This window comes from Gymnoscopelus braueri (assembly GCF_963280865.1).
Source record: "Gymnoscopelus braueri genome assembly, chromosome: 23".
NCBI lineage: Eukaryota > Metazoa > Chordata > Actinopteri > Myctophiformes > Myctophidae > Gymnoscopelus > Gymnoscopelus braueri.
The window spans coordinates 7,139,790-7,155,636 of record NC_137625.1 but is presented as its reverse complement, the minus strand read 5'-3'; the positions used below and the strand labels follow the sequence as shown (position 1 = coordinate 7,155,636).

General features: G+C 41.5%; 1 protein-coding gene across 1 annotated transcript; it reads left to right on the top strand.

Annotated features, from left to right (window-relative positions):
- Positions 1 to 978: 978 nt before the first annotated feature.
- LOC308079836 (adipocyte plasma membrane-associated protein) lies at positions 979 to 12,942 on the top strand. The gene is made up of 9 exons (XM_080421446.1): positions 979 to 1,064; positions 5,182 to 5,274; positions 6,401 to 6,522; positions 6,897 to 6,998; positions 7,411 to 7,563; positions 8,877 to 8,992; positions 10,962 to 11,122; positions 11,831 to 12,026; positions 12,560 to 12,942. Coding segments are annotated over exons 1-9 (1,155 nt in total). The 5' UTR covers positions 979 to 1,062; the 3' UTR covers positions 12,770 to 12,942.
- The last annotated feature ends 2,905 nt before the right edge of the window (positions 12,943 to 15,847 follow it).

Here is a 15,847-nt window from a genome sequence, read left to right as displayed (position 1 = left end):
CTAACTAATTGCTTTGGGCTCATAATCAATTTAGATGTGACGCCTGCCCTAATGAAGCCATACTATTGATTGATTGATTGACTGACTGATTGAATACTTTATTAACCGTTTTCAAAGACAAGCACAGGGAAGTACAGTTCAATACAAGATCTGTTAAGAGGATTTTAAACCCAAGAAAGCACTATGTCTTGTTTCTATTGGGGTCTTTTGTTGAGTTGTTAGGCCTGTCGTAAATAGTAAATGGTAAATGGTCGTGGTTTGTGTTAATTTGTGTTCTTGTTTTGAATGTCTTATGTACCAGTTGTTTTGTTAGTGTTGTGAGCTTGTAGATTTGCCATTTTCGAAAGGTTTTTTTACACATTTTGAACAATTTTGAAAAGACTAATGAAATGAAACCTTGTGAAATAAATGGGACATTCTATTTTTTAGTTTCGGAAGGCTACTTTTGATGTTACCACCATTTTGATGGCAATACTGCTATTTACTTTTAAAACAAACTTTGATTATGTATTCTGTACTTGTAACAGAGTACGCTATAATTATCTACAGTGTGGTGTTGCTACTTCGATTTGAAGTACATCTTACACCACTGGTTATGTAAGCACATAAGAGTGTTTCTGTGTCCCTCCCATAGAATTATAAGGCCCCTCCCCCTCCCATACATTATGATCTGACCTCTGTATGACCTCAATCCTCACACACATACACACGCACACACACACAAACGCACACACGCACACGCACACGCACACACACACACACACACACACACACACACACACACACACAGAGTTATATCTATGCACAGCACTCTCTCTCTCTTTTCTTCTTGCTGTCTGTCTGTGGTCACGTTGAACTTTAACGCACAGTCGCACGCACACACACACACACACACACACACACACACACACACACACACGCTCCTCATTCAGCACTCCCACGAGGTTATATGAGCTGCTGCGACAGAAAGTTGGGAGTGTAAAAACTGTAGGATACAAGTAGCTCATCATCATCACACCAACGTAACGTAGACAGTTACAGCTACACTGCACTGCTTCAACAATGTAAGTTATGACACGCACACACACACGCACGCACGCAGGGAGCTTCAATGTTGTTATGATGAGTTGTTTTCAACACGTGAAAACGTACGGTACAGATGTACTACAGATCACATACGGGGGGGAAAAAGCAATCAATGTATCATGATTTTGACATTTGCATATCTATGATAGTCTTGGGCTTTACCCCACAATTATCACTGGACATCCGCCCGTAAAGTCCGTATTTCTGTACTTGCAAAATATAAGGTGCTTTAATTACCTTTTACCTGGTAGCCCCAACTGTTAACTCGGCATTCGGAATCTTTGTGCAATGCATTAGACTAATCAATGCATTGATTACACAAAGATTCCGAACGCCCCCCGTTAACGTTGTTTACATTGAGTGTAATACCGGCTTTCACCTGATGCGCTCCGTCACTACCGCTCATTGAGGAATACAGGGAACTTCCGACAGAATCCGACATAGACAGGATTAAATGCACATATATTTAAAAATACGGACTAATACAGTGCACAAAGACTCCGAATGCCGAGTTAACATCCGGGGATACAAGGTAAAGCACCTTATATTTTGCATGTGTACATGTTCGGAGAAATACGGACTTTACGGGCGGATATCCAGTGACAATTGCGTGGGAAAAGCCCAATACCATCATTATGCAAATGTCAAAATCGATCAAATACATCTATGATAGTCTTGATCCAAGGCTAAATGATTAGCCTCAGTGCAGTGACGGCATGTGTGCAGCTTGCTTCGAATGCAGTTGTTCGTTGTATTGTTGTAACCTGTTCATTGTTGCCAGATGTTGTGAGAGAAATAAGCAACCAGGTCTAGGAAAACAAGCCCAAAAGAAGCGACTATGGGCCACATGAGCACTTTAACCTATGCATCGCAGCGGCATCGGCTATTTGAAAATAGCATACCTACAAGCGCCACGTTGTGAGCTTGTAGATCTGCTATTTTATTTTAAATCTTGAAATGAAATGTGAAATATTTGGAATATTTTTTGAAACGTTCTAACAACGCAAATACTCATTTTTCATGAAAATATTTGAGAACCACTGGTTTAAATAATAATAAAAAATGTTGGAACTTTAGAAACAAGCTCAAAGAAATGCAACCCGCAACTAACTTTTCTAACAAGCAACTTTACAGAACAATAAGCCCAAAGTCGCTTATAATGAGCGGACATGGCAACCCTTAACGTATCAGCAGGACAATTTGCATACCATGATGCACCGCGGCATATTACATAGAAAATCTCAGAAGCTTGTTGAATAAAAGACGCTGTGGACTATTAAATTATACTCTTGGCTATAAGTAAGGACAGAGTGAACAAATATATAACAATAAAGTAATCATACAGTAGTCCCTAAAAATATACAGTGTTTTTTTTTAAACCATCAGTGAGGTGACAACCTCTTCCAATGGAGTACCTCGGCTAAGCGCTGAAGAGGCATTCTTGCGCAGCGGCAGTATCTTAGCCTATGAGGTTTATCCGAGGCGAGATTATTGCTAGTTGAAAACTTTACCCAATACCCCGCCGATGACGACTTGAAATATAGTCGGCAAAGGCAATTTTTGACGGTCTCTACGGAGACTCTTAAAATGTTGAATAAAAAATAATTTAGGAAATATGGATACAAAACACTCTCACCGCCCTCTCTCGCGAGGGCTGAGCACATCATAGCTTCGATGGAACCTCTCCCTCCGCTGTATAGCTCCGAGATGAGGTTCCTCGTTTCCCTCTGCCGTTTGAGCAGGACATTGTCGCACATTATCCACTTTACATGTTTCTTACCCCTTTCTGCACATCGTATCCAAAAAGTAAAGGTTTTCTGCAACGCTCACAGATGTTTTGAGTTTTAGCTGGCAATAAAATCTATCCAACGAGTTGAAGAAAGTATTTAACTCGCTCCTGTCCTCCAGCCGGTTACATGTTTTTAAGACATTGCAAAAGAGTTGCGCCCGTAGAGATAACATTACTGATTCCCCTACTGGTCAAATGTTGAATTGCATATTCTAATGCAAAATATTATGGAACCGGCTCAACTCGTTGGATAGATTTTATTGCCAGCTAAAACTTAAAACATCTGTGAGCGTTGCAGAACACCTTTACTTTTTGGATACGATGTGCAGAAGGGGGTAAGAAACATGTAAAGTGGAACATTTGCGACAATGTCCTGCTCAAACGGCACCGGGAAATGTAGGACCTCATCTCGGAGCTACATAGCGGAGGGAGAGGTTCTAAATGGGGCTCATTTGCATTCCATGATGCACCGCGGCATGTTACATAGAAAACGGCAGCAACTTGTTGAATAAGAGACGTCGTGGACTAATAAATTACACCGATGTCTATAACCAAGGACAGAGTGAACACATTTATAACAATACAGTAGTCATACAGTAGTGTAAGCCTAGACCTAATAGTGTGTTTGATATTAAACCGTCAGTGAGGTGACAACGTCCTCCACTAGAATACCTCGTCTAAACGCACATTTAAGTATTCCTGCGCAGCGGCAGTATCTTAGCCAATGAGGTCTAACCGAGGCGAGATTATTGCTAGTTGAAAACTTTACCCAATACCCCGCCGATGACGACTTGCAATATAGTCGGCAAAGGCAATTTTTGACGGTCTCTACGGAGACTCTTAAAATGTTAAATATAAATGTTTGGATAAATAGCTTAAAAACTGTTTTACCGCCCTCACACTGGGCTGAGCATAGTAGGCTGACAAATTGCAGTTATATTTTAAAGTGAACAAATACATTAATATTGTGATGATAATGTCAAGTAAATGAAAAATTAAATAGCAAAAATTGAAAATCCACAAGCTCACAACCTGATACATATTATTATTTTGCTATTCATGACAATGTGTGCCAATTTTTGAAAGTATAAAATATGAACAGGAAAAGACATCTGTTTACAGATAAGACATCTGTATGCTTGTGTCTCTTGTGTCCCCCCCACAATTATATGGATGCCAAAGTTCACAGGTGGACTCCTAATTGTGTGACAAATGGATGACTTATTACTGTGAGACAGTGGGCTTTAGTAGAAGCAGTGCTATTTACCTATGTACTGTTTTATCCTTTCAGTGAGTGCATATCTATGGGTTTAATAAGATATGTGTGTGTGTGTGTGTGTGTGTGTGTGTTAGTTAGTTTATTTATTTCGGTCATGATTTACAAAAACAAAACAGTTGAGCATACAAAATATTTTCAGCATAATCATTTGACCGAAAAGGTTTGGGCTGAAGCCGAAGCTTATTATGCCCACCTTATTAATAATCAAAATAAATTAAGTGTCACAAAAGAAAAAGAAACAAAAGAGTAAGAAAACAAAAGAAAACAAAACAGAAGAAAACCAAATGTCAACAATGCTAAGTCTTACATATGAAAACGAAAAGAAACAAAACGAAACAAAATGAAGAGAAACATTTCCAGCTTTGTGTCAGTTACATAGAAAAACAAATAGCAAGATGCAAAACAATTCAAAATTATTTCTATTTATATATTGAAGTGGTAGCTTCATATATATAAATGTTCATATATTAGATTTAAGACAATTAGATTTGCATAAATATTAGTTACATACATACATACATATATACATATATATATATATATATATTCATATAGATACGTACGTGTGTTCGTAAGCACACGTACATGTGGGAAGATGTAATCAACTATATCACTAGTGATTCCCTATATCTATCTATTACCTTTGCTTTATATGTTAATTTGAATTTTCTTATTGAATTGCTCAGTTTAAGTTCTTTATCTAATTTATTCCACGTGATTACCCCGATGGTAGATAGGCATCTTTCTCTGGTGTTTGTCCTTGCAAATTTATTTTTAAATATAGCCGTTCCCCTCAGTTTGTACCTGCTTTCTCTGGGCTCGAACAGCTCCTGCAAGCAGATTGGGAGGGTCCTATTGTGTACCTTGTACATTATTACTAAAATATTAAGGGTAACTAAATCTTCAAATTTCAATGTGCGGTTATTTATAAATAATGGGTTTGTTGGTGCATAATAATCAGTGTGTGTGTGTGTGTGTGTGTGTGTGTGTGTGTGTGTGTGTGTGTGTTGTTCCCCTCCTCTTTCAGGTTAGCGATGAGAAGAACAGTGTTGGTGGCTGTATTAGCACTCTCTGTGGGAGTCTATCTGCTGCCTTCTCCTATAGATCCTAAGCCTCACGTGTATGTAACTCCCCACGTGCGCGCCCACGTGCATGCCCACGCCCACACACACACACACACACACACACACACACACACACACACACACACACACACACACACACACACACACACACACACACACACACACACAGCCGTAGCTTCATTAGTGGGTAAGAGGTGCCATCTGGTAATCAGAGGGTCACTTCCGACACACAGCCTGTGTGTCGGAAGTGATCTCTGAGCAAGACACTTTGGGCCCGTTTACACTGGCAGCCAAATCCAGTCTGAATCTAGCCTGAATCAGATCTGTGCATATCCAGATTGGATTCCGATTTGTTTTATGGAGTCTGAACATTGACAGGTCACATGGAATCCGATTTGTACAAATCTGACTTGAGCCACATTCAGAGGTGGTTTCAAATCTGATTTCTAAATATGCGTCTCAGTCTGAACGCAGTAACCTGATCTAACCACCCAAGTCGCATATCAAACTGTCCAAAACGTCACTTGCAGTGCGACCCGGGCACCACTGACATCATTACAGAGTGCTAGGGGTCTAATGAAAACAAAACAATAGTGCAGAATACGTATTACAGAAGAAATGGCGAGCAGCATTCAGTGGACAGATGGAGAAATTCAATGTCTCCTAGCACTTTGGCCCAAAGTTGAATTTCTCTCTCGCACGCACACACACACACACACACACACACACACACACACACACACACACACACACACACACACACACACACACACACACACACACACACACACACACACACACACACACACACACACACACACACACACACAGACTTGACTTGTTGCTACAATATCAAGGTAACAAAAACTATGAATTTCACTGTATTTGGGATATATGTAACAAATCAAATCTGCAGTTAACAGTTGCAGTTTAAGGGTATCTGCTGTACACCAAGCCTTTTATCCTATAATTCAGTGGTTCCCAAACGTTTTAGCTCGAGACCCAAAAGACAAATTTAATGTATCGCCGGAACCTAAATATAGTGGGGAAAAAAATATGTTTACCCACGAACCATAAAGATGTGTCTGTGACCCACAAATGGGTCCCAACCCAGTGTTTGGGAAACACTGCTCTAACTACTTATTATCCATTCATCTCCAGTCTGCCCGGGCCCCCTCCGCCTCTTGAGGGCCTGCTGGCAGCCAACACCAGACTGCAGGGGGGCCACAGGCTGTTCACTGGGAAACTACACGGCCCAGAATCCTTCACTGCTGACCAGGAGGGTAAGTCTGCAGCGCGCAGGGCGATAGTGCTGTTGGCTGACATTGCACTTTGTAAGTTCCGCCTGGATACTAGCTGAATGGCTGATATTCCATACATTTTCTGAACATAATGTTCCTTCAATGAACACATTGAGTACAGAGGTGTGGTCCGTGTGAATCTCGCGGTGGACGGGTCCATTTGGTTACATTTGTACAATCTCAGAGAAAAAATGAACACCAAGTATTTTGCAGTGTATCTCTATCTGATGCTTTTGTGTGTGTGTGTGTGTCTGTCTGTCTGTCTCTGTGTGTGTGTGTGTGTGTGTGCGTGTGCGTGTGCGTGTGCGTGTGCGTGTGCGTGTGCGTGTGCGTGTGCGTGTGCGTGTGCGTGTCAGGTAACGTGTACACAGGGACAGTAGATGGTAAACTGTGGAGGATCGGTGGAGATGACAGCCTGACTCTTATCACCCAGATGGGCCAGGATCTAGCAGAGTGTGGTATGTGCTGGGTTCAGTGGTGTAAAGTAACTAAGTACATTTACTCAAGTATTTCTAATTGTCTGGATAAGGATAATTCCTTTTAACAGGTTGTTCATGAAAGTCCTTGCGGTCTTGTTTACTTCTACTCCACTACATCTCAGAGACAAATATTATACTTTTACTTCACTACAATTATTTAAAAACTTGAGTTACTAGTTACTTTGTAGATTTTGATTATTATTACAAAACATACATTAACCACATCAGCCCTATATACATTTTGGCCATTTGAAGATTAGTTAGTGCATTCCATTAACTGTAATTGTGATGTGCCATTTGTCTCTGTCTGTCTGTCTGTCTGTCTGTCTGTCTGTCTGTCTGTCTGTCTGTCTGTCTGTCTGTCTGTCTGTCTGTCTGTCTGTCTCTCTAGGTAGCAGTACAGACTATGAGCCTCTGTGTGGTCGTCCTCATGGAGTGAGGATGGACAGACATGGTCAGCTGATAGTAGCAGACGCCTACTTTGGACTACACAGTGTTGACCCCAAAACCGGACAAAAGACACTTCTGCTGGCTAATTCAGAAGGTGTGTGTGTGTGTGTGTGTGTGTGTGTGTGTTTTTCCCCCCGTTGGTGAGATATTTACAATATTTGTTGTAAGACTTAAGTTCCATTAACAAAGTCTTCTGCGTGTCTCTGAAATACAGCTTGAGCACCATTTCTTCTAATCATCTCTTGCTTAGTAGCTGTGAGACGAATTGCTTGGAAACAAGCAGTTCAGTATGCTATGGACGGATTGGACGCTGTCGTATATTTTGAGGCAATACAGCTATAAAAGTGTCGATGCACATGTCTCCTTGGGGTTGAGAAATAAAGCAGAACACTTCACCGTGTTTAGGTGTGAACCAACAACAGTCTCATATGGTGCTCTGAGCCGAACCTTTTGTTTACAAGAGGGCCGACTACAGTGATCTTTATGCAGGGGGTTGGCTGAAGTTTATGCAGCTGCTAATTCTCTCTCTCTCTCTCTCTCTCTTCCCAAGACATCTAGTAAAGTAAGGTAGACTCAGATGGAATTTATACCGTTATTATTATAACTTATTTTATAGGTAAATATGGATGAGTATCAGTCAAATATAGCTGAGGGAGAAACCTGTTAGTTGTATAAGACCTAATCATATTCTTCTTAGATCTGTGAGTGATTATGGTGTCCCCTCTCAGTGGGAGACACAGCCTTCCTTGTCATGTTTCTTTTAAATAATCTTTATCGTCTAAATCATTCTTACAACATCGGATATGTAAAATGTTTGGGTTTATTCTGAAGCTAATAATATGTTATATGATAATGTCATAACACGAGTTTATGCAAAAGCATAGTTTAATTAATAGGGTTTAAGGGAATAATGTCATGTGTTAAGATCTTCTGTGGAAAAGGCAGATGGGCGTTTTCATTGTGTGCGTGACAAAGGGCTGGCCTTTGTTCTAAAAAAGCTTGCTTGTGATTGACCGACAGGAAAAGAAGGAGGTTCTGTTTGTACCTAATGTTCTTGTATATAACATGATGTATTGGTAAGAAACAGGGCGCATCTGAAAATATTTTGTGCCAGGGACCCCCATACAAGATTTGTGTAGTTAAAATGTTTCCAAAATATTACAAGTATTAAACTTTTTATTTTCAAGATTCTTTTAGAAAATAACAGATCTACAAGCTCACAACGCGTCGCATCGCGACGCGTTGTGAGCTTGTAGATCAGCTATTTTCAAATAGCCGATGCATAGGTTTAAAGTGCTCATGTGGCCTAGTCACTTCTTTTGGGCTTGTTTTCACAGACCTGGTTGCTTATTTCTCTTGCAAAATCCAGCAACACTGACCCCCTCCTTGCACCTTTTGTTCTTGCAGGTGCTGAGGGCATATCATTCGCCTTCCTGAACGGCCTGGAGATCTCTGCTCAGACGGGGATCATCTATTTCACGGACTCCTCTAGTCGCTGGGGACGCAGGCACGTCAAACTGGAGGTGAGGCCAAAGGCACAGCAGTGGTGTTACTCGTGAGTACTGTACAGTATGTCATCTCTTCACGCCTCGTTTCGTTCTGTGCGATGTCTGTTAATTCTGCAATATTTGCAAATAAATGTATTGCAAAGTAATACATTTATTCTTTGAAGGTAAAGTGCCTTCGAGTACCTTGAAACGTACCTCATAAACAAGGTCAAGCAACTGAATTAACCACTTGAAACCTATATACTTAGTTGACAGGGGTCCCCCATATGGCTCTAGGGGTTCTCAAACCTTTTTTATAACACAACCCCATTTTATGAGGGATTTCTTTTTTTGCACTGGCAGATTTGTCTGGTTTCCAGGCTAGGTCAGCGGCAGTGCAGATGGAAGGCTCTTATTTTGCCATGTTCAATTTGAGACTTCAGGACAGAAAGGAGGAGGAGACAGATGCACACAGGATCTATTCATGAGGCTTGTCTGGAGCTGCTTGGCAACCGCATGTTTCCCAAGCTTTCTCCAGCTCTCCTCGGCTGCTGCGCCTCTGTTTGACGAGCTCATCAGACCTCCTCTCGCTCCTGTAAATCCATTGGCTGGCACTTCGCTGCTGACAAGCTGTAGTAATGGAAGGAAAGAACAAAAAGCTAATAGTTGAACCGTCGCTCAAAGCCAAGTCCTCTGTCAGGCTGTGTGTGTCAGGCTTCGATCTTACATTGTTGATTTGTTTTAATGGATGGATGTGCACAGGAGTACTTCTTGTACAAATTATGCACCCAATGATTACTGCCTCACACAGAACCAGCATGACTTTAAACAGTCTCACTGACGCCTAATCAATGGTTGGTCTGCTCAGAACACAGGTTCTCAAACATCTTTATGTCAGCGGCCCAGACGTTTGACTTTGTACGACTTTTTGTGTGTTTGTTGTTGTTTGTTATGAATCCTTTATTTAACCAGGGTAAAACCACTTAGAGATTTCAATCTCTTTTTCAAGTGTGCCCTGGTCAAGATGGCAGCATACAAATTCACATAATTTTTTTTAAACAATCAAATAAAAAAGAATACACATATAAGATCTTTCCAAGATTTTTTGAAAATAGAAGATCTACAAGCTCACGATGGGACACGTGAACAAGTGACCTTGTAGATTGGCTATTTTCAAATAGCCAATGTATAGGGTTCAAGTGGTAAAACTACATTTTGATGCTATTATTTGTGTGTGTGTGTGGGTGTGGGTGTGGGTGTGGGTGTGGGTGTGGGTGTGGGTGTGTGTGCGCGTGCGATCGTGCAACCTAGTCGCTTCTTTTGGGCTTGTTTTTGTAAACCTGTCCGCTCGTTTCTCTCGCTAAATCTGGCAACACTGGTGGGGACATGATATGAGATATAGTTCTGTGATCTAAGATTGTAATGTCCACGTTGTTGAAAGAGTAATGTGCTTATTATGTAAGTGGTAGCTGCCCTAGGATAGCTCTGTATACAAAGCTATATTTGGCTGCGGACCCCCAGTTGAAAAGTTGTTGTGGCAGGGGACCCCCTGGAACACCCTCAAGAACCCCTGTGGGTCCCCAGACCCCACTTTGAGAGCCACTGACTTAGAAAAACAAGCATGCCTGATTTATACTCAGCCGTACGACGGTGTCGCGCACCAAAAATCAGATCAGAATGTGCTATTTTCGCTGCGGGACACCATCGTACGACGAATTATAAATGAGACTGAATGTATTTGTATTGCATTGTGAGACATATTTAGTATTGTATATAGTTATTGCATTTGTATTGTGTTGTTGCACAATGTTTATGGACAGAGAGGCATGCCTCGTAAGGCAATAAGAATAGATGACTGTGATGAATGCATGTCTGTGACTACCATTTTGAGGGTTTTTATCTGTGTTTTTGTACTGCAGCTTTTAAACTCTTGACTCCAAGACAAATTTCTCCCACCGGAGACAAATAAAGTGAACCTTGACCTTGAACCGTCTGACCCGTATAGGTGATAGAGCTGAACAGCCTGGGCCGTCTGCTGACCTTTGACCCGGAAACAGGAAGTGTCGGAGTGCTGCTGGATTCTCTCTACATGCCCAACGGCATTGCACTGTCGCCTGAGGAAGACTTCATCCTATTGGCTGAGACCAGCATCGGACGCATCCTCAGGTACATGCCTAGCCTCGCGTGGCCAGACAATATCACACGACACACTGCGTGGATATTAGTCTGGTCCCTATCAACGATAGATTTTTTTCCAAGGGGCGGTTACAAAAAGATCCAAACGGACTCTATTGGTTAGACCTAAACCAATCAGAGCAGTGCTTCCTTGTACGAACCAATCAGAGCAGTGCTTCCTTGTACGTCATTGCTCCAAATAAGGTGATAAGCCCGCCCACATTTAGATACTGGGCCCTGATTGGTCCCTCACGACTTCGGAGGGAGAGAAATGAAATCTCTATTGAGGGGGGGCCAGACCTAATCTGCCGAGGGCTAAAGTGCGATGCAATTTTGCAAAGGCAGATTCGTCTGGAACCAGGCTAGTACATGCCCACTAACGCAGTGATTCTCAACCTGTGGGCCGGGGACCACTGGTGAGCCGCCAGGGTATTGCAAGTGGGCCCCCACTTACAGTAATTTGCAGAACACTATGATTTATTGATAATATTGCATTAATATAAAAATAAAATATTTAAAAAAAAAATGTTTTAATCGTCTCCATGTTGAAACATTTTCATACATTTTCAAATATGAAAAAATGCGGAAATAACAGATCTACAAGCTTACAACTGTGTCTGTGGCCTAAGTAAACTGGGGGTCCTTGAAATGAAAACGGTCGAGAATCACTGACCTATCCATTGTGTTTTGTACCATCAGGTACTGGCTGAAGGGACCCAGCGCTGGCACCAAGGAGATCATCATGGACAACATGATCGGTTACCCCGACAACATCCGCCTTAGCAACCGCGGGACCTTCCTGGTTGGCATAACAACCACCCGCTTCCGCAAGTTGATGCCTCCCTTCCTGGATTTGATCGCCCCCTACCCAGCTGTTAAACGCTTCTTGGCTAAGGTCAGTGTCTTCAACATCATCATCATCATCATCATCATCATCATCATCATCATCATTGTTATTGCAGAGATATACAGAACCACTTAATTGAATAATTCAGTGTTTTTTTTGTGTTAATCTACTTTAATCTCCAAAGGACATCATCTGTGTGTAAATTATTCAATGGGATCCTCTGTTATCTAGATAGAGTCTAGCTTCTGCCTGGTCAATACTGCCATTAATTCTTACATAAAAGGGGAGGAGAACTCATACAGGATACAGGACAAACAAGTGAAATTGGAGGTGATGACACAAAGAAAAGAGCTGACAAATGTCAGCTCTTGAAAGCTTGAAGCTGATAAATAGGTATACTCGAAGCTGATAAATAGGTATACTCTCTCCTGATTGGATGAAATTGGCGACCCACCTGTATTTTCACCAAAGAGCTGGAGCGACAGGGAGACCCCCTGTTACTGAACAAACACTCAATGATTACTATCAGAATATAGAGCTATTTATTTATTTTTTTAACAATCTCTATTATTGTCTCCCAGGTGATTCCTTTGGGCTGGTACAATGCGCTGCTGCCGCGCTACGCTCTGGTTCTGGAGCTGGGGCTGGACTGTCAGCTGGTGGGGACACACCATGATCCCAGTGGAAGTCTGACCTGGGCCATCAGCGACGTGTTCCAGCACCGAGACAGGACCTATTTCGGTAGCACCGACCTACCGTTCCTGCCCGTTCTGGAGAGGTGGGACAGCTGATGATTGGAAATCAAAAAGGGATTCCCAGAAACTCTCACTGTAGCCCAGTGGTCCTCAAACCTTTTTTAATTTCAAGGACCCCCCCAGTTTGGTATGCCTTTTTTTAGACCATGGACCCCTTAACTCAGAGTGTACAAAATAAATGGAACCAAAATGGAACCGTAAGGGGTCCATTTTGGTTCTATTTTGTACATATTAGTTAGATTACATAACTGATTGACACTGTGTGTCCTCAACAGAACCTGTGGAATACATGTGGTGTATGGATCTCGGGATAGTTGCTTTGTAGTTTCTTGTGTTGTGACACAAAAACCTGACTGATAGATTTCCTGAATAAATATTTTACTATTGAATTCATGTTTGATGTTTATTTAGCTTTCGGCATCATCACAGGTTTAAAAAGACAGGTGCCATTAAAAACACTGAATTATTTTACTAACAACTTCAATCTCAGTAATTCAAAGATCAGAATCTAAAATTTGCATTTGTCTAAGCTAAAAATCTAATAACCTAAAACACACATCTAAAATCTAAAATCCACTATCATTTAAAAGTCTGCACACATGGTATTATGAGATTGGTGATTTCTTGTATCTCTCAGTTCTGCATCTTGGGATGTCCAGTGTGTTTGAGATCCTTGTTTGGCGACCAGAGATCTCTTTCCTGAGGGGGAGGTACTGTAGCCAATTTCTGAACTTAGAGTTAAACAGCTTCCTGGCAACGTCGAGACACAGTTGAGTGTGCCTCTTTGCTAGGGTGCACAATGTGAGGGTGCGGAGAGCCTCTGTATACCCCGAGAACCTCCGGCCGTGTCTGATTTTGCAAGCCTGTTTCTGAACTTTCTCCAGTCTTTTAGTCTGGCCGTCAGTAAAAGGAACTGTGCCAAACTGGGACTGCATACTCCACCACTGGACGCACGTAGCCTGTGTAGATCCAAACCGCTTCAAGATCTCAGACCCCCACATTTCTTCAGGCGACATGGGACAATAAGCTTTCTATTGGCTGTTAAAGAAGTTGTCAAAAAGGGAGCAGACTGCATTATAATATCTAATATATATCTTAAGACCTGTATGCTTTACAACGGGGCGGGCAACCACCTCTTTTTGATCTACCAGGTCATCAGATTTAGCCAGAAATAGGGTTGGATGTCCGTGATCATACTTTACATTTTCACATAATCTTATCTATAAATTCAAAAAACCTGTGTCTGTGTGTATGTCTGTCCCAGTTTACTTCAAACTTTGCATGTGTGTCGCAGATGACCCAGGGGTGTGCAGTCAATGCCGAGTTAATCTCTCAAGAACAGATTCTGCTCTAAGTGAAAGAGTAAAAAACAGCAGAGGGTGCTGTTTTTCCTTTTTTATTTGGCGATGGGTTCCCAGATTGATGCCGAGTGAATTAAGGTTAGTGTTACGATTAGAGCCCTGCCTTGCATATCGCAGAAACCATGTATCTCCATAATTCAACTTTTTATGTTTTTTTTTTTTTGTAAATTAATGCCTTACTTCATCATACAGGAGCTCACAAAAGTAGTGAAAATAGCCAATCTACAAGCTCACAAAGCGGCACATCATGGTGCGTCGTTAGCTCTGATCTGGAGCACCTGCCCGGTGGTCTCAAGGCCCTGAAAGCAGTTCTCATGATGTTCTGTCTCCCTGTGTTTTCTTGTTGTGTTCCTTGTTTCGTAGTTATACTTAGTGTTTTACAATACATTTGTATTCCTTTTAATTTTGAAGTAATGTCTTCCTCGTTTCTTAGTTATAGTTAGGTTTTAATTTACACTTGTGTACCTTTTATTTTGTGTTTCCTGTTTGCCTTAGTTGCTGTCCCTTTTATGCCCATATATGGAGATATCTGTATCTGTCAGTCCTTGTCCCTTTTATGCCCATATATGGAGATCTCTGTATCTGACAGTCCTTGTCCCTTTTATGCCATGTCATCAGTATATGCCCATACATGGGCATGCCTGAGCGTGACGCCAGAGGTCGTCCGGCTTGCCGTCCGGTCCTCCCTTAAGCCAATTTTAACATAGGATGTAGTTTCCTCTGAGTATTTCTTAGTGTTTATTCTAGACTTCTTGATTCCGTGTATATATCTTCTTGTGCTTTTACCAGTGAAACTTCTTAGTGCCTTCCTCGTTTATCTTGTGCTCCTCATGTTCCCTGTTTTTTGTCATAATAATGACCTGCATCTGAACTGCTCTGTCTGTCCTGCATCCTATGACTCCTATACTCTCTCCTGACTCACATAGTGACAGCAGTCTTCATTACTTTCGGAGTCTCTCATTGTCCTCCTCTCTCATATTTAGGCTAGTTAGTGTGGGCAACCAGACTATTGTTATAGAGAAACTGAAAAACTTTGAACCGCATCTCCTCCCACAGTTCTTGACCGGGAATCGTGTGCTTGTATTTTGCTAAGAGATTGGTTGCATAGTTTAATTGATATTAATTTATTAGTTAATTACATTTCCCCATCCACTTTAATGGAAAATGGGAAAATTAAAAAACTGGATTTCAAGTATTTTTTTCTCAGAAACGGTAAGGGCTAGAGTTACACGACTTGGAGGGGAGGTTTATAATTTAGTCCGAAATTATCAGAAAAATAATTACACATATTTACACATATAGGCCACGCCCATTTGCGTCAGGATAGATTTTCTGCCATTTTGAATTTTCTTCAAAACACACTTTTAGCTCCTCCTCCCACATATTTTGGTCAAATTTCACAAAAATCGGTACACATGATCTCTGGACCCATGCGATAATCTGGACCGAAACAGAATTTTGATAGTCCATACCGTTCGTCCGTAAATGGCTTCCAAAGTTAGCGGAAGGGGCCCGTTTTACAAAAAAGCCCACAAATCACGAACAAAACGTCCAGCCAATGCCAAATTTAAATCACATGTCAAGTGTGGTTTACTCAACAAATCCCCAAAAGAATTTCCACTTTGATCCATAGGGGGCGCCACAAATGCTCAAAATGTAACCTTTTAATGCAAAAACCATATGTTGGGGGGACCAATCCTCTCAAAATGAAACGCAAGTGATCTCAGGAGTTGCGTGACAATGTAATTGGCAC

What these genes read in the sequence shown, in the direction of transcription:
- LOC308079836 (XM_080421446.1), top strand. An exon ending in AGCATCGGACGCATCCTCAG is followed by an intron (nt 11,123 to 11,830) that starts GTACATGCCTAG and finishes TTGTACCATCAG; the next exon opens with GTACTGGCTGAAGGGACCCA. An exon ending in TTAAACGCTTCTTGGCTAAG is followed by an intron (nt 12,027 to 12,559) that starts GTCAGTGTCTTC and finishes ATTGTCTCCCAG; the next exon opens with GTGATTCCTTTGGGCTGGTA.